At 34.5% G+C, this 18,930-nt stretch overlaps 1 protein-coding gene across 1 annotated transcript in view; it reads right to left on the reverse strand.

Annotated features, from left to right (window-relative positions):
- The window catches only part of KCND2 (potassium voltage-gated channel subfamily D member 2), a 462,470-nt gene extending 443,777 nt beyond the window's left edge, over positions 1–18,693 (reverse strand). Inside the window, exon 1 of the mRNA XM_006910576.1 lies at positions 16,630–18,693. Within this exon, the coding sequence (XP_006910638.1) occupies positions 16,630–17,744 (1,115 nt within the window). The 5' untranslated portion in view covers positions 17,745–18,693. The remainder of the gene's footprint in view (positions 1–16,629) is intronic.
- Positions 18,694–18,930: the final 237 nt, after the last annotated feature.

An 18,930-nucleotide genomic window follows, 5' to 3' on the forward strand; every position in this document is an offset into this window, starting at 1 on the left:
TCTAACTACTAGAACGGGCCTAAAAGGAGAAAAGGAGGCACTTACATGAGAAAAACCATGTTCAAATATCCTTGCAATTTCATACGCTCCACGGACTGTAACCTGACTACAAGAATTGATGGGTGACTTTTGTTCTTTCCAATTCAGGCAAACAGTAGCTCATTTCAAAGCATTAAAACGTTCCTCGCACATTTTATATCACACAAACACAAATATATTTTTAAACTGTATCTAGGCTCTGTAAAGTCAGCCAGTTAGAAGAGCCAGGATTTAAAATCTCAGCTCTGCACAGAACTTATTCTCTCATACTTATATTTTTCTTCATAGTGCCAAGTATATCGCCTGGCACATAGGAACGGTTAATAAATCGGGTTAAATGAAATCTGGATGCTGTTTACTTTCTGGGTTTGTATATGACTGTGCATTGTTTGTGTGTGTTTCTGGGAATCATATTTGTTAAACACTAGCGTTCTGGTATGTTTAACTGTATGCAACACCTAATGTACACCGATTTCATAGATTATTAATAAATACCAATCTTAAGTTAATCATGAGAGATAGAAGAGTATTACAGAGGGGTAAAGTAACATGTCATGTATCGCAGATTATTTGAGAAGCTCAAGTGATAAGACCATAAAACTAAAGTCAAATGTCATCAAATTCAATCTCTATTCCATCTGTTTGCTGGAAGTGTTTCTTCAATTTCATATATATGAGTTGAATTTTTATGCATTCAGAAAGACATTTTTATTTTACTTTTCCATTTATTCTGTGGATATTTATTGATCATTTAAGAGGGTAAAATCACATTTAAAAAAATACAAATATGAGAACAAATACAACTAATAAGTGAAGGGATTATTATTTGTGTTACAACAATTACTTTCAAATCCATTCACAGCAGAATTTATTAAGATTCAAAAAGTGACAAGAGATTCCAGATTTTTGTTCAGTCAACATTCAGCAGATACTTGAGTGCCAAATGAATCTATACTCTGTGCCCAGAATATGCTCTGCATTTTTCTGCCGCTGAGACTTTGCTTATGCCAGGTAAGAAAACCCTCCTCTATCCCCCACTACGGCTGACATCACTAATTGGTTGTGGCACCCATTACTGGTGACCCTGGACATGCTTGAGAATTCTCCTCATCAGTCACACAGGAAACATTCAAATTCTAATGGAGTTAGCATACAAGAAAAAAATATAAATATATTTCCACAGCTTAATATATGAGATACTGAGTAATGTGCTAGCTAAAAAATACTCTATGTCTAATGATTTTGCATTAGACTTGGAAATATTCTCTATATGGCCATTTCTTATGCTGATTGTCTATAAAAGCCAAGGATGTAATATTTCCTGATGGCATAAATCTGGAAATTATTGTCTGAAGCTCAGAAGAATGGATAGATAGATATGTACATCTTTGACCCAATAGCACAGAGACGAGAGAAAAAGCACAGAATGTAGGGGATTTCTTTTGAAAGTTAAGTAAAATGAATAAAGATTTGGAAACTAGTTTTACAGAGGAATCAATCAGCATATTCAAAAAATGCCAACACTCTAAAAGTTTATTTCACGTATATATATATATTTTTTATGTATGTTAAACCGAAGACTTCACAACCGTGGGAACTGTATTTCAGTATGTAGATATCTGTGAGTCAGAGATGTGTGCTGAGACAGAAGTAGCTAGAAAGTACTGTATTGTGAGTGATATAAGTTCCTAAAATGGGCTGGACTTTTAGCTCTACAGTAAAAGAAAAAGAAAATCTTTATGCAGCATCTATGATCTATCAAGCAATGTTCTAAGCATTGTTATAAAACCTACAGGGGAGATTTCAACTAAAGTCTGCGGTTCTTTGAGGAGAGAACTTTTGTCAGCAGGCACACTGAAGCACCTTAAACACAACAAGGTTGCAGGCAGTGCATTACAGATCCGTGACTTTTTTTCTTATTTGGTTCCTAGGGTTACTACAAATAAACACACATACAGGGTTACACACAAATTAACTTTTAAAAAAATGTCTAACTCTTCAATAACACAGCCCTCTAAATAAACTGAAATAAAGGTAAACAAGAATTATAGATGCAATTAAAATATATCTTGGATTAAAAGTTAAGAAGCTGTTTTGTTTTTAATATTCCAAATTTCACTAGCAGTCAGAACTTCAAAGCATGGTGCGTATGGTAACTGACTGATGTTTATGTCTGTCCTAAGGTACAGGGAAAGGACAGCTGCTGCTGTTCTTGGCCAACCCACCGATGGCATCTGCAGGAAGATAAGAGGACTTGCTTATTTTGTGGCTCAAGGCTCAAATCTTTTTGGTAGAAGCATAAGGTTGTTTTACTGGCATACCTAATCAGGAACATGAGTTTTTTGTTGAATTTTCCCTGATATTCTCCTAGAAGAAATTCATATCAAAATTCAACATGCATCTCAGAACATGTTCTATTGTTTTCAGTTCCAGATTTTTATTTTAGCCAGAAGAGCTTGCTTGATTTTTTAATGTTAGTTCTAGCTGTTTGAATATAAACATGGTTTTAGTGGAGTGGTCTTAATTTGGTTTCATCTCTTCCATTTTATTAAGTAATTGTTTAGCTTATTTTCGTTTTATCTTTCTCACCAATGGGAATTGAAATGTGGCAGAGAAAAGGGGGCAGTAGATGTGCTATATGAAAAATAACGCTGCTTACATCTCTGGGGGTGATGCCTGCCACAGAGTAGGGGCCAAATAAATGTAGAATCTCCTGCTCCATTATGACCCAGATTATGTCCTTACACATCTCCCCACCTACCTCCCTCTCTCTCTCTTTCCCATCTTTTCCCTCTCCTCCCTGTTCAGGAAAAGAGGAATTCCAGAGGGTTTATGAAACTCTCTTTCTTATTTACGTGACTTGGAAAAACCTGTCATCATCTAATTAATCTCATTTCAAACCAAGATTTTAAAATGTCATGTGAGGCCTTCTGATCTTAACACTAAGGAACATTTGAGTTTGCATAAGAGTATATTTATCAGGACTTTTATGACTGAATCATAACTTTTAACTATAGGTTTCCTTTTTTTTTTTTTTACCCCAAATCTTGTAACCATATCTAATGAGATAGCATCCTCCAAGGCAGGAAGGTAGGAAGAGAATTTCAATTCCTGGCCATATTAATTGTTGATCAACCTTTTATAAGATCGTTCTCTCTGCATTTAGATTTTGTTGAAAAGCTTTGTGGTTTACTTCATTTTGGACAGACCAATGGTCATGGAAAGCCAATTAAAAATTCAATATCAAATCAGCCATTCAGTGGATTTTTACAATTTCCCTTATGCTCAACTATAATCTAAGAATCCACCAATAATTTGTTTTCTATCATTAGGTCTTCCATGGTTAAAATCTCTAACATGTGACTAAAAATTATCCTCTTTGGAAAGTAAATTTTTTTCTAGTCAATTTTCTGCTTATAGAGAACAAAACAAAAGAGAGAAAAAGGAGGATATTTACCCAAAGAAAATTTTTGTCTCATGAGATTTAGACCATGTTCATACATGATGCTGTCTTGCTTCTCATAAGCTCTTCTCTTCTTCTGAGGCTTGGATCTAAGATGCCGTGTTGATTTTCATTATGATCACCTGGTCAGTTAACTTGTTCCTGCACCAAGGAAAGCTCAGCTAACCTATCCCTGACAGTGTTAGGAAATCAGTAACTAAACAGTCCAATTAAAAAATGGGCAGAAGACCTGAAAAGATACTTCTCCAAAGAGGAAATACAGATGGCTAACAGACATATGAAAAGATGCTCAAGGTCGTTAATCATCAGAGAAATGTAAATTAAAACCACAATGAGATATCAGTTCACACCTGTCAGAATGGCTATCATCAGTAAATCAAAAAACAAACGCTAGTGAGGATGCAGAGAAAAGGGAACTCTCATACATTGTTGGTGGGATTGCAAATTGGTACAGCCGCTATGGAAAACAGCATAAAGCACTTCTGAGTATTTATCCAAAGAAAACCAAAACAATCATTCATAAAGATCTATGCACTCCAATATTCATGGCAGCACAATTTATAATAGCCAAGATATGAAAGCAACCTAAATGCCCATTAACAGATGACTGGATAAAGAAATTATTGTTCATATATACAGTGGACCATATTACTCAGCCATTAAAAAAAATGAAATCCTACCATTTGCAACCACATAGATGGACCTAAAAGTTATTATGCTGAGTGAAATAAGTCAGACAGAGAAAGATAGATGCCATATGATTTCACTTATATGCAGTATCTAAGGGACAAAAAGGACAAATTAATCAAAAATAGACTCGCAAATATAGTGGACAATTTGGTGACAGACAGAGGGGAGGGGGGTTGGGAGGCTGGGAGAATGGAGTGAAGGGTTAAAGAAGTACAAATTAATAGTTGCTGGTTGGTTACAGGGATGGGGAGCATGGCACAGGAAATGTAGTTAGCATTAATAAGATGGCTAAGTGGAGGTTCAGGGGAGGGAGGGAGCAATTGATGGGATCGTTTTATGAACATTATAGATGTCTAACCAATGTACTGTATACTTGAAACTAATTTAAATAAATAAATTCATTTATTTATTTATTTTTAAAAGCTCATAATCCTAAATCCCCCAAAGGAAGCCATTGTGTCTTTTTCCTTCCAGGTGCTCTCCAGAAACTAGTACTAATGGTTATTATCCATGAAACCTTATTCTTTAGCACAGGATAGGATAGGGCTTTTGCAATAAAGCAACAGTTTATCCCTTATATTCAAGATTATTTCATTTCTACCTAAGTTTATGTATTCGTTAAGTATATTGAAAACTACCATGTTAGATATTTTGTGTAGATCATTATTTTAAATGGTTTGTTTTTACCTCCTTTCAAAATTCCAGCTCAAGGTCAATAACATTCCAGGATGTTAATAGTAGAGATAGGCTCAACATACATTCTTCAAGATCAGTGGTTCTTAAATTTTGATGTAAAAAGTAAAAATTCAGTGGCCATGGTTCCCACCTCCAGAGACTATTTAAATTGTTTGAGGTGAATGCCAAGAATCCAAATTTTTAATAAATGTCCTAGGTAATCCTAATTTTGGTGGTCTTCAGTCCACACTCAGAATTTGATAAACTCTTTATATGAATTTTTTAATTCTCTAGAAGTTCTATATTTTGGTCAAATCATTTATATTTCTATGAAAATGTCTTCATGTTTTTACAATATTATTATGTACTTTGCATTATAAAAATTTACATACTATATGATTAGAATCAAAAATAGTTCTAAATATTTCGTGAAAATATTGGTACAGACACTGTTCATTACATTGGTCAAAAAAAAAAAAATACTCTACTCTTCGGTGAGTGAGATACTTTCCTTTCTTGGATAAACAGAACTGTAAAACATACTATAGTTCCTTCTTTTCTTTAGCTGCCAGGAAATTCAGACCCAATTTTATGCTCGGTAATGCTTTATGTAAACTAATTTTTATTCTTCATCATTTCCCCTTCACCTATAACACTTGGCACTTGTTTATATAATCTTTGTGGTTCATGTGACAGTGAAGTTTTTTCAAATCCTCTTTGACAAATGACAAAGTAAATAATAATAAAGGAATGATTAAGTCAATAAATTTAAAACAAGTTTGCCAGAGACATAGGATTTTTATAATTTAGTAACCCAAATTTATTAACTGTTTAAGATTCAACAACAAAAAGTTTGGTATGGTAACTCAAAATTCCAGTTTTTAAAGAGGAAATACCTCTTGATTTAAGATTTGTTTTCAATTCATAACTATCTTTGACCATCGTCTCCTGTCTATTGGATAACCCACTAGAGATTTTTTTTTTCTTCTATTTTTAGTTTATTGAGTGCCTCTCTCTCTCTCTCTCTCTCTTTCTCTCTCTCTCTCTCTCTCTCTCTCTCTCTCTCTCTCACTGTCTCAAGCTCTACCTATTTAATGTCTATACGTTATGAGTTTGGAGATAAGTATACAGCCATGAAAATCATCACCACTATCAACATCATGGACATATCTGTCACCTCCCAAAGTTTCCTCCTGTTCCTTTACCACTTTTTATGCAAGAAAAATATGTACTATATTTAACATTATTTTAATATCATGTATTTAATAATAATAAGAGCAATCCTTGATATAGTACATATATAGAAAGTAATATTCTAAGAACTTCACATATTTACATTTAATTTCTATACAAATCTTTTGAGGTAGGTATTGCTCAATTATTTCTATAGATAGGGAATCTCAAGCAAACAGAGTTTAAGTAACTTAACCAACGTCATACAGGTAGTATTTATCTCTAATTATTCTCCTGTATACTTAGGAACTTTTTTAATGAATCATCAAAGGATTATTGTACAATAAGGGATCTAATTTTAAATAACATCTGACAAAGATTTTCTATAGAAAAATATGAAGAGAAAAAGCCCCAAATGTCACCAGAGAGCGCTCTTTTAACAGTTCTATAGGCTGAAGAAAAAAGAAAATTTAATACAAAAAGGTACAAAATGAAATATAAAATAATTCTTTCTATCTTCCACATACCCAGACTTCTTAAAAGTATTATCTATCATTCATTCTGTGTCCTCCCAGAAAAATAAAAGAAGATATGCATATATTGACCTATGCACATGTGTATAATACTTATTTACATATCCATACATTTTGCATTGATGTATATGTGTGTTCATGTTTCTTAAATGTATATTTGAGTATGCATTATACATTCACACATATTTCAGTAGTATCTAAAACAATAGGTATAGATCCAGAAGCCGGGCATTGAACAATGTGGGATATAACAAGGAGACAGGAGTAAAAGGAATGTGAATATCTGTAAAGTGATTTCTTAATTAACTCAAAGTTTGGCTGAAAATAGAATATTTTAGAATGAATTGCCAAAATTTTCGACTTGACGGGGGGGAAGTCTTCTTTTAATTGTTTTTGGAATAAAATAATCTTACTTTTCATTTAGGTGATTATGAAGGTAGTTGGATTCTATATATGAATATAATAAAATTCTCTGCAAAATCAATAGGCACTTTACTTATTACTATTCTAGGACCATGCCAATCCTGAATAAAGTGCTTTATTTCCATAAAGATGAGTTTATAGTCATTTTCTAAATTATTTTTTTATTTTATTAGAATATTTACTGTTATCTTCTAATATTTTGCATCAAATTTCTGTAATTTTTAAAGCCAAAAGCACAAATGCTATGTTTAAAAAAAACAGCAAATCATCATATATATATATGTATATATATATACTCTAAGTTAATTATGCTTTTTAAAACAATTGCCTTTTATTGCAAACATAAAAAAATACTGTAAGATTATCTATGAAAGACTGAAATAATACTCATTTTAACTTCCAAATTAAGAATTTTCTGAAATGAAAGTAATTTCCCCTTGACATTTATTCAGTGATATATCCCTTTCTGAATGCTCATGAGATACCTTGTAATTAGGTTATTTTTTCTAGACACAGAAACATTCTTATAAACTATACAATATGAATGGAGAATACGTGCTACTTTCTTGGTTATAAATATTTGCAAAAAGTTAAATGTAATATTTTATAAAATATTATAAAGTATCGGAAAATTAATTGAATATCAACTCCAATCCTCATTCTTAATTTCACAAAACAGCCAACCAAAGCCTTGAGATATTTTCAGATTTAATATTTTTCATATTATTGTCTTGGATATGGCTGACCTTGAGTTCAAAAACAGAGTTGCAGTTAATTAAATATTTCCATGTATTTAGCTTCGGTTTCTGCAGCAAGATGAAAGAAAATCAGTCTCCATTCAAAATTAACAAAGGATACTAATTATGAGAGTGTAATTGTCATTATCAACTTCATGACATGCAAAGGACAGAGACTATCAGGACTTTTTCCTTTGTGATGGCCCTCGTAAATCCTACCGAGGTTGTTCCATGAGAAATCAAGCCTCTGGATAGAACTATTGGGTAAGATGGAAAATTATCTGAAGGGCAGATGCTTTAATGAAAACAGAATGCTAAAATGAGATGCCACACTGAATTCCCTTAGATTCAAGAACTATTTTCACAAGTTATTCATCTGGGAAGCACACATAAGGTTTTTCTTTTTTTTGTATTTTTATACTGTTAATCCAATTCTTGTTCTTCCAACCCAAGTTCTCTTCAATTATCCATTCATGATTACGTTTTACTCTCCAGCATGGTGACTCTTACCAAAGGACTGCCTCTATACATTTTCATTTATTACATGCTGGCCACACATGGTTCCAATTTAATTTGGGTTTAAAAATCCATATCCTCTCGCAATTTTTACAGATTTCAATACACATAAATCATTTTTCTTTCAACCATACAAGTATAACAAAACACCTGGAGGATATATATGTACCTATTGCAATGTGAGAGAAAAAAGACTGAAAAATTTTTAAATAGAATCCAAAGCACATGTGATATTCTTGAATACTAACATTAGAATTGATTATTGTAAGTCTGCAAATATTCAAAATAAATAACAATCCCATGATCTCCCAAAAAGCTCCATATCTACTGAGAACCACTTTTATCTTTTCAGCTAAAATTTGATTTTTCACTTGAACTATTTTTTTTTTTTTTTGGTCAGTCAGGTATAATTTAATCATGCATTCTGATAAAATACTTCATTTTAGAGGAAAATCTCATGAATAATTGGATATAAATTTTAAGTTAAGTACAACAAATCTAACAAAGGATGAGGATATATACCTGGTGAAGAAATAATGTTAAAATGGCCATTAAAAATTTAAATGTTTCAGAACTTGCGCTCATTTTAACAGAAATCGTATTGTATCCCTACCATGCTCATAGAACTCTGATATTTCTCCATGAATCTTGAATGAAACCAGAAGCCTTTATTATGGTCTACAACATCCTACATCATCTTGTCCTTTCAGATAGCATTTGCTACTAAGGCCCTCTCTCCCTTTGCTTCAATTACAGTGGCCTTAGGTGGAATACACCAAGCCTCTTCGTACCTCCAGGTCTTTGTGCTTCTTTTCTCTCTTCCTCTAATGCTCTTCATCCAGATAGTCACAGGACTCATATCACCCACTTCAGTTAGCCATCAGTTTAAATATTCCCTTTGGAAAGGCTTTGCCTGTCCCCTATTCAAAGTAATACACCTTTCACCCTGATTTCTTTTGCTTGTAGCAGCCATCACTGGAATTATATTATATATTTATGTGTCTACTTCCTGCCTTTCCCACTGGAGTCCATGGTTTGAAGGTCAGGAAGCTGGCAGTTGTTTACTATTATGTTCCATGACAGGTAGTAAGTGATCAACGAAATGTGTTAAATTGAATTGAACTCTGTGAATCACATTTTGATTTCCTGAGATTATATGCTACTAGAAAAACTTTGGGTTTCTAAAAGCACTATTACTGTTATTCTTAAAAGTGAAGATAGAAGAATCAGGCCCACATAAGAGCAAAAAAGACAAGATTTTTACTTTTAGAACAAAATCTTCACATTCTATTTGACATTATTTCAACTGTCATCCTACTCTTTCAATGTTATTTTGTCTTTATTATTAACTTCTGGTAAATCGCTCCCTATTCTCCCCACACTTTTTTAGGATTTGAACCTTTTTTACATAACAGACTTGTCAAAATTTCCACTGCAAAATAAATTGTGCCATGCCAGGACATGTATCTACATGTATATTTACATTTTATATACTTGCTTTTTAATTGCTTAGAATGGGAACTTCTTCCTGAGAGAGACTACATTTATATGTCATTTACAGATAATAGTTCACTATTTTTAAATAATTCCGTTTTATTCATAAATGAATAAACTTGGATAAAGAAAAGACTGCCATTTACTGGGTTAAAGATAGAACACCTTTCTTGTCACAAAGTGTAAGCAAAACATCTTTTTGACCCATGGGCTCCTTGCCTGTTCAAATTTAGATAGGAAACTGAGTTTGAAAGAGAAGGCATTATATTTCTGTGCTGATTCACTTACATTATAAGATATCTCCATATGTTTCCCAGAGGCATCTGCACTTTACCCAGCCTTCACCAGAAAGCAAACTGATTAAGAAAAAAACCTCTGACAGCCATTAATTCTAAACTTTTGCAGAAGAATTAGTTATAGATCAAAGAGTGGAGAAGTCTCATAGCCCTCCCTAGTCTAAAGAAAAAAATACAAAGGTTAGATTGGAGTACATTCAAAGATAAAATGTTCAAATAACAAATTTTTCTTAACATTGAACAAAGCAAAAATTAGACTAGTAGATTACTGCTAATGTTGAGATGGCACTGTTCCCTGGCTGAGGAGCCCTCCGTGGTGTGTGCCACAATCTCGTGCCATGATCAGCGACACTAATATAGATTTTTCTACATCTGAGTACCAAACCAGTAGATAATAAGTCCCAAAAGGTATAGACCCAAACCTCAAAAGCCTTTCAATCTAGTTAGGAAGGCAAGAAGTAAAACCATAAATTATATATAAAATAGCATTTACTAATGTCAAGAGTAATTCCAACTATAGATGATGTAGGCTTAGGAGGTTAAGAAGGCTTCATGCAGAAGGTCAATTTTGAAGGCTGGCTCTCAAAGGAGAAAACTTAAGGGCAAAAAATTCCGATGGACTTACTAAAGCAAGGAGCGGCATAAATGTGCACAGAAATGTAGAGATGGTGTTTCATTCCCGGGTTTCTTTTCAATACCAGACCATATCCCGCACTGTCAAAAATCTAGCTACTAAAACCGGTGGGAAAAATATGTATATGGTCTCAGAAAACAATGTAGCACACATGGAGAGTGGAGAAGAAAAAGAGTGAATCATTATCACAACTCTGAAGAAAAAAATAATACTTTTTCAGTCACTGTTCCCCTTACCATTCCTGTTCTTTCAATGAAAGAGAAGTTAAGTTGTAGAGTTTTCATGACCCACAAGCCAAATCTTTTTTAGGTAATTTAGGGAAAGTAATTGATTTACTTTATTCTCCATTAGGCCATGTAAAATATTCACCATCAAGTAGTTTGCTACCAGATGACCTAACAGTTCACCAGATGACAACACATGGATGTGTTACATCAACTCGTCACCATCAAGATAAACCCCATTACTGAGTGAATACAGAGTTAGCTGTGATATTGAGAAACGTGGAGTGAGTCACAAAGAGTAGAACCAGGAAAGAAATTCATTATATTAATAGAATAAAGAATGAATGTATTCCTTTTTTTTAATCCCTGTAGCATCAGTAGTAATCCCCAGATAGTTATTATCGCACATTCCTAGATAATACTTTAAGGTATTCAAAAAATGAGTAAAAAAATGAAATTAAAAAAAATCTTGCTGCTATTTAATTGTGTAACTATGACCAATCCATAAAAAATCTTGGATGTATAAAATGACAGATTTTATATCAATAAGAGCTAAGTTTCTTTCACCAGGAATGCAGAAATTAGGTTATAAAAAATGTGAACTTCATCAACTCGTTTTTAAAGATGAGTATAGTTGAGAGGAAAGTTTACACAAATACAAAATACACGACATCAAAATTAAATGAAGTAACTATACAAATAACTATAAGACCAAGACAATTTGTAGCCTAAAGGGAAATCCTAAAAAAGAAAAAATGTCATAGACCCACTGAAAATTAGAAAATGGCCCCTTCTCTAGGGTACTGTGCTGAGAAAACACATATTATCTCTTCCTGACATACCTGTCTGGCAATCAAGTAAATACTTGTAAAAAAATTAAGATGTACACATTTTGAAAATGTATAAATACATACATTTTAAAAATACATATGTCATGTCAAACACATACATTTTAAAAATACATATGTCATGTCAAACATTGTCTCTAATTCAAATGATGACTAAAGCAAAATAAAGACACTGAAGGTTTGTTTACCTAAAATGCTAAAATAGGAATATATATCATATTTTTCTACATTTCTTTAAAAGCTCATTTTCAACTCCCATCAATTAGCATGCTCTATAAAGAATTTTATAAAAATCCATTTTAGTATACCAAAATAAAAGTGAATGTTACTCATAGCATGACTTTTCAACAGAAAGGTAAATTTTGGTGTTTCCCATCTTGTAAAGATGTATTTGATTAACACGTTAGCAATATTTACGTAACATGCTGGCCAGGGGAAAATAATTACATCCATTTTCAGTAATACTCGGGTAAAGCCAAAGTCTCTACATGAATGATTCTGCAAGATATACTCCTAATGTTTCCCAAGGTTATGTAGTCAAAATAGTGATGAATAGCAAAAAGATATTTAAAAGTTTATTCTTTTTAATAATGCATATTTTATAACATATATGTTATGTAACATATATATGCTATATAAGATATATAATGTATAACATACTTAATATATTTACTTGTATGTGATATTATATTTATATATTATACAAATATAACATATAGGACTTATTTTATTCATATATACATGTGAATATATATTTATGTATATATAAAATTCCATTCCTGTTATGCCATTATAAAAAAGAGAATTTCCCTGATGCATTGTTAGAAAAATTACAATGAAAAACAATTTTGCTTTTTTGTTTTTTTAAATAGAAATTTACCAAACCTATTAAAATTGAAATATTACAGATCCAGTGTCTGAGAGTCTTAGAAACAAACAACTGCATGAAGTTTTTTCTGAGCACAGGTATAATTCTACCATATTAGTTTCTGATGAATGTACACTATAAATGAACTAATTGTTTTCCTAGATTTGTTCAGAAATCAGAATACGAATTATGCAGTTAAATCATAAAGTTTCATTCTAAACATAAACTTAATAAAAGTGCCATTACCAGCTTTCTTTCTCATATTGAAAATTGTATGAAAACAACTTTGTTTGAAAATTAAAGTGGTATGGACCACAGCAATGACACTTCTCAAGTTTTTAAGTTTTATCTCATGAGTAATACGATCTGTTTTTTTAAAATGGGTCTGAATGGTTAGTAATCATGACCAAGAATGCGGATATTGCCTAACACAAAAGCTCTTCAAATTATTTAATGTGCCACCTGGCACCACGTCTCACAAGTCATGAACCTGAGGTACAATAATAAACTGAGGCTGGACCTTGTTAAATACATTTTTATAGCATTGTTTTTGGTTATTGGTGAACATTTGGAAATTTCCTAAATTTGGCAATATTTAAGCACTACCACCTGAATGAACAACGAGGCCTGGATGCTATCTCCCACAGGTCATTAGGACAAAAGAGGAGATGCAGGTTCTTTTTCTCCCAAAGCAGTTGAAGACAGTATAGATTGCATTATGGAAAAGAGGGAGGCAGAGGAATAAAAGGGTAATTAGGTCCTAATGCTGGTCAATACGTGTACACAGAAAGGATGGAAGGAAGGAACAGAAATGCATGGCCACTCAATCTAAACAGTTTTTAAAAATCTTTCTTTTATTGACTTTTTAAATTTGTGCTTTTGATGTTTCCTATTTTAATAAGAAATGAGTAGTCTTAAAATTGTATTTCGAAGCAAATTAAATATTTACTTCTGTAACAAGCATGGTTAAGATATAGTATAATGATATATTTGAGATTTCAGGGAGCAGAGAAATGATTAGAGGAATATACAACTGTTCTAAGATAGACTCACTCATTTCTTCAGACCAAAACACCAATTGAATATTACCTAAAATGACCTGAGAGGGAGCAGATAATTCTGCCAGTCCTGAATTACAAAGATCTTGGCCATTTCTTCTCATAGATAAAGTTTGTATGAGCTGGAATTTTTGATAACCACTATTTAGGATTCCATTTTCACTTCTATTATCATTAATTGATGAACATTAATTCCATTAAAAATAACAGCCATGAAAAAAGAGCTCAGATAGTGTAATGAGAAGTTCTTGGTCATCTACCACACACAGTTTGATATTAGCATCAGCTACTGCACATTTTCCAGAAAGTTAATACTTTATATTTCAGCTTATGAATATAAAACTACAGAGTAAAAAATAAATTCAGGCAATGGCTTTTGTTGAATATTTTCTATTCTTAAAGCTGTCGAGTCACAATGCAACCAAAGATAAGACAGTAATTTTGAAAGAATCTATTTCTCCAGGAAAATAAAACACGTTATAAATATATTTTGATGAGAAACTGAAGACATTTTCCTAAGAAACTGTGCTACATTATAAAGCATATGTTTTGTTAAATGTTCTTAATTTTTTTCCAATAAGTGGATTGAATGCTGATTGCATCAACATATCTACATCTTAAAAGTATGGCTACTATATCCCATCAGGATCATTAATTAGCTTAATTCTTGAAAATAAAACTTTTCAACTTCAGTGAAATTTAAGTCTTAAAAGTAACTCCCATTTTGCTTCCAAGTTCTAAGATAGTGTATATTTAATTTTTCTAATCCACCGACATACAAAACATGTGAGCTAAATCAATTTCATAGATTTTACTCAGATATCATGATTCAGTTTTTTAAAACATTTCAAAAAGTAGATGCTTATAAGGATCTCATTTATATAATAAAACTGTCATTAATGGTTAATATTTCCTCATTTTTTTCTGAAAACAAAAATAAATTTCAAAATAAAATAAAAATTTGAAATTTATTTCAGAAGATAAATTTTAAAATAATACTACTCACATCTAGAATAAGACATCTAGTTAGATGAAATTAGCATCTCATCAACATTCATTATGATACCTATATTCAATCACGTAGACAGTACATAGCATTAAAATGACTCACTGATACTTCATGAAAAACACTGCTATTGACACCAAATTTTAAAAAATATATATTCTTTTCATATTTCTTCTTTTGTTTCCTTTTAACACAAAGTCCTCTCTTTTTATACATATATTTCTAATTTAAAGTCCTGATACTGATTTGTACTTAATAAAGATTTCAAAGGCCAAAAAGATTGTACTTAATAAAGATTTCAAAGGCCAAAAAGACAAGGGAGATATATATATATATATATAAAACCCTCTTTCATAAGAAATAAGCACCTATATTGCTAAGGTATTCTGAATCTTCTTCCAAATTTGTCACCACATTACCAACAAGATAAAAAAGAAATATAAGCAATAAAATATGAATTTTCACTAATTCATTTTTGCAAATGCACCAGTAGATCAAAAAATGTTAGACTAACTCAAAAATCATAAATTATTATATTTTACTTTACCATAATTTCTTACTTAGCCAAAAATTCTTCACATATAAAATATTCCATTAGTTGGCCAAATGACAACAGGAGAAATTCTGTTCAACACAAGATGTCTAATATAATTAGGTTGATTTTAACCACATTATCATTTAAAGAAGGCAATTAAATTAGTCAGAAACACAAAACTTCAAAAGCAGCCTTGGGAATAACTCTTTTCTTTTAGCCATTACCAAGTCCCTATTGAAACTGATTAACTATGCAAGAAAAGCAGCATAAAGCTGAAGAAAGGGCACTATCACTACTTGGCTTATCTAAGAACTCATAAAAGTAAAAGGCTCTAATCATCTTATTTTATTAGAATCTCTAATATGTAAATGCTGTTACTTTTCTGCAGTTTGATTAACATTATTAATCATTTCATACCTTTCCTTCTTTCTATAATCTAAAAAAATCTTAATTCTAGCTTAAAATTTATTTAAAAAAAAAAAACATTATTAGGAATATGCCCCTTTGCTTACAAACCATCATTACACCCAAATAAAAGAATACACAAAAGAATTCTGGAAGGAGATTAGACTGCACAAAATTCTGTAATGCAACCAGCCCTTGATGACCATCAATCTCACCAGATATGCTCTACCTTCTACGTGTATTTAATGGGCATCGATTGACCCACTGCCTGATGGGATCTGTAGTTTCTAAGAAAATGTGTGTATGACAGTCCATTTGCCTCTTTTTTTGAAACTATGAACCTAGAGTCTTAAATATATTGCAAATATCATTCCATTGCATTTTGTAAAGTCAGTTTCAGCCCTTATATTCTAAAACTGCATAACATCAGCCATAATGAAAATGCATATATATGAATATGCACATGTTACAAAATCCTTTAATAATTATATCTATTGCCTATATTTCGTAATGTACAAGAAAAATTATGGTTCTTAAAGGAAAAAAAATGCATGCCAAAAGTATCTATTCGTGAAAATAATACTTCAAATATACATGGAAACTTTTCATTTGAATACACTGAAGCACTTTCTAGGTATTTCAGTATATATTGTGCAAATTCATACCTTTATCGGGACACGGGTTTTGTTCTTCATTGTCATTATATTTTTATGTATTCATACTTATTGATGATCTTTTCCTATATTCAGGAATTCTAAAATTTCTTTGTTGTCTTTATCACTTTCAGGCATCAGTAAATATTTGCCTGCAACTCCCTAAGTATTTTTTCAATCTCTATATCATACTCATTTCATAGATCAAAAGACTTCTTCAGAACCATTTAGATAATGCTTTCCTAAACCCATTTAGGAAAGAGAAAAATTATGTCCTCTATTTATTTTATAACCTTAATTGGTCCACCAACACTTCCCGTACATCCAACCTCCATCCCATTTCCCTTGATGGCACCTACCCTAGTGTCGTCATAGTGACGATGGTATACCAGAAGGCGGCAGGGATGCTGGTGAACTTGCTGGCTGAAGACCCTTTCTCTGCGTAGAACATAACTGTAGCGAAAATGATGATAGCCATAGTAAGAGAGAAGAGTAAGAAGCCCAATTCTGAGGCACAACTCTTCAGTGTGTACCCCAGGATGCGCAGGCCTTGAGAGTGGCGGGAAAACTTAAAGATCCGGAAGACCCGGAAGACTCGGAGTGTGACAAAGGCTCCACTGACATCCTCATTGTCTGTCATCACTAGCCCAATGTAATAAGGCAGGATGGCCACCACATCTATGATACTCATGACACTACGCACAAAACGGTAACGACTTGGTGCTGCAGCCAGGCGGAGCAAATACTCAACTGTGAAAATCATGACGCAGGCTGTATCCAAGCAAAAGAAGGCCACTGCATACCGCTCCCCACAGGGCAATTCTTTAATGTGACCTGGACTAGACCCACATGGCACTGTTTCGACCACATTAGCGATGACTGAGACGGCGATGAAGAACCCTGTAACATAGTAGAACACCAGGGCCATTGTGCTGGTGTGGGGGTTCTCAAATGCCCGCCAGACTCTCTGCCGAGCAGTCATGGTTGGCAGCGCGCTCTCTCCTGTAGTGTCAGTATCGGCGTCGTCCTGTAGACGCTCTGCGTTCTCTCGCCTGCGATCCTTGTACTCCTCATAACAGCAATCGCCAATAATTTCTGGGATGAGGCCAAAGAATGCCAGTTCTTCATCATAAGCAGAGATGCACTCATGGCGAGGATAGTGGAGCTTCCCAGTGCGGTAGAAATTCAGGATATGGCGAAAAATGTCAGGGTCACGGTCAAAAAAATACTGCTGAGTCTCTGGATGGTAGAAAAAGTCCCTCTCAGAACTGCCTAGCAGAGTGTCTGGATATCGTTCCAGCGTGTCCTGCCATGTTTGGAAACGGGTACCACTCACATTCAGCACAATTAGAGCATCTTGAGTCCTTTTTCTCTCCTGCCTTGGGGGAGCTGGCATGGGCCCCGAGGCCACAGGCATCCACCCTATGGCTGCTGCCCTTGCAAAGGGCAGCCATGCCGCTACACCCGCCGCCATGGTTCCTTGAAATGGAGGCAAGAAGGGCAATCAGGCCTCTACAGTGGGTCAAAGTAGCCACAATCACCCACTTCCTCCCCTCAAATAGAGCAGAGAAACGTGGTCCAGGGGTGTCACTCTTATTCCAAGGGAGGACTCCTGGTGAAGTCACAGTTCTCAGAAGGACAAGTTTCCCTCAAAGACAGGCATTTGGAAAATACTATGTCCTGACACTCACTCCCAACAGAACCTAACCAAACCTCTTCCAGCAGTTGGACCAGACCACTCTTAGTACAAAGAAGTACACAGGTGACTTCAGATGCAGCAATTTCTTCAAACAGGTGTCTTTGATTTCTCCCCCGACGCAGTCTGGATAGAGTGGGGTCAGTAACGTGTCTTGTATTGTAGAGAAAACGAAGGGCCGTCACTCTGGTATTCTTTTGACGAATTAGGGGACCCTCCTTCCACCTTCCCTTTCAGCTCTTTCAAACCCTCCCTTTCCAAGTAACCCTTCCCGCCAAAGGAGTCTCAAAAAGGCGACCTGTTGTAGCTTGCCAGATGCGGTCACAGCCGCTGCCCCACGTTTCTTTGAGAGTCCGGTCGCCGCCTCTACCCCTCCGGCCGTATTTGCAGAGATGGAGGTGCTGTGCAGTGGGCACGGTGGGGGGCGTTAATATAGATCCCCCTCCCCCTCGTCTAGAAGCACCCCCTGTTTCTGCCAAAAGCGTTCGCCCAATCGTCCCTTCACTCTCTTTTCAAGTTCAGCTCAGGTGCAGTGTGACAGTTACGGAGCCCGGGAGCTGGCAGCCGCCGCGGCGGCGGCGGTAGCAGCATCTGCCTCGGCGCAGAACGCGCTTCGCCCGCGGTACATACCTGACAAAGTGCGCGCCGGGGCTGAGTTGCATAGAGACTTTCTCCTCGCAGTGCACCCGGAAAGGGAAAACCAGAGAGAGCAGCTCCTGAGCAACCGTATCCGAAGCGCCGAGGGAGCATAAATAAGGCTCAAGCGAGCTCTTCTTCCCCTTCCCCCAATCCTTCGTGCTTCCCTCCTCCTTTTCACCTTCCAAAAGCCAGGCGCAGCCGAGCCGAGCAGTAGCAACAAGTTCAAAAGGTGCGGGGGAGGCGAGAACCAAGGGGACTCTCTCCTGCCAACTTACTGCGCCGCCGCTGTCGCCGCGGCCCGAGCGGCGTGGTGCTGGGCTGCGGA

The sequence above is a fragment of the Pteropus alecto genome, unplaced genomic scaffold (assembly GCF_000325575.1).
Source record: "Pteropus alecto unplaced genomic scaffold, ASM32557v1 scaffold22, whole genome shotgun sequence".
NCBI classification, from domain to species: Eukaryota; Metazoa; Chordata; class Mammalia; order Chiroptera; family Pteropodidae; genus Pteropus; species Pteropus alecto.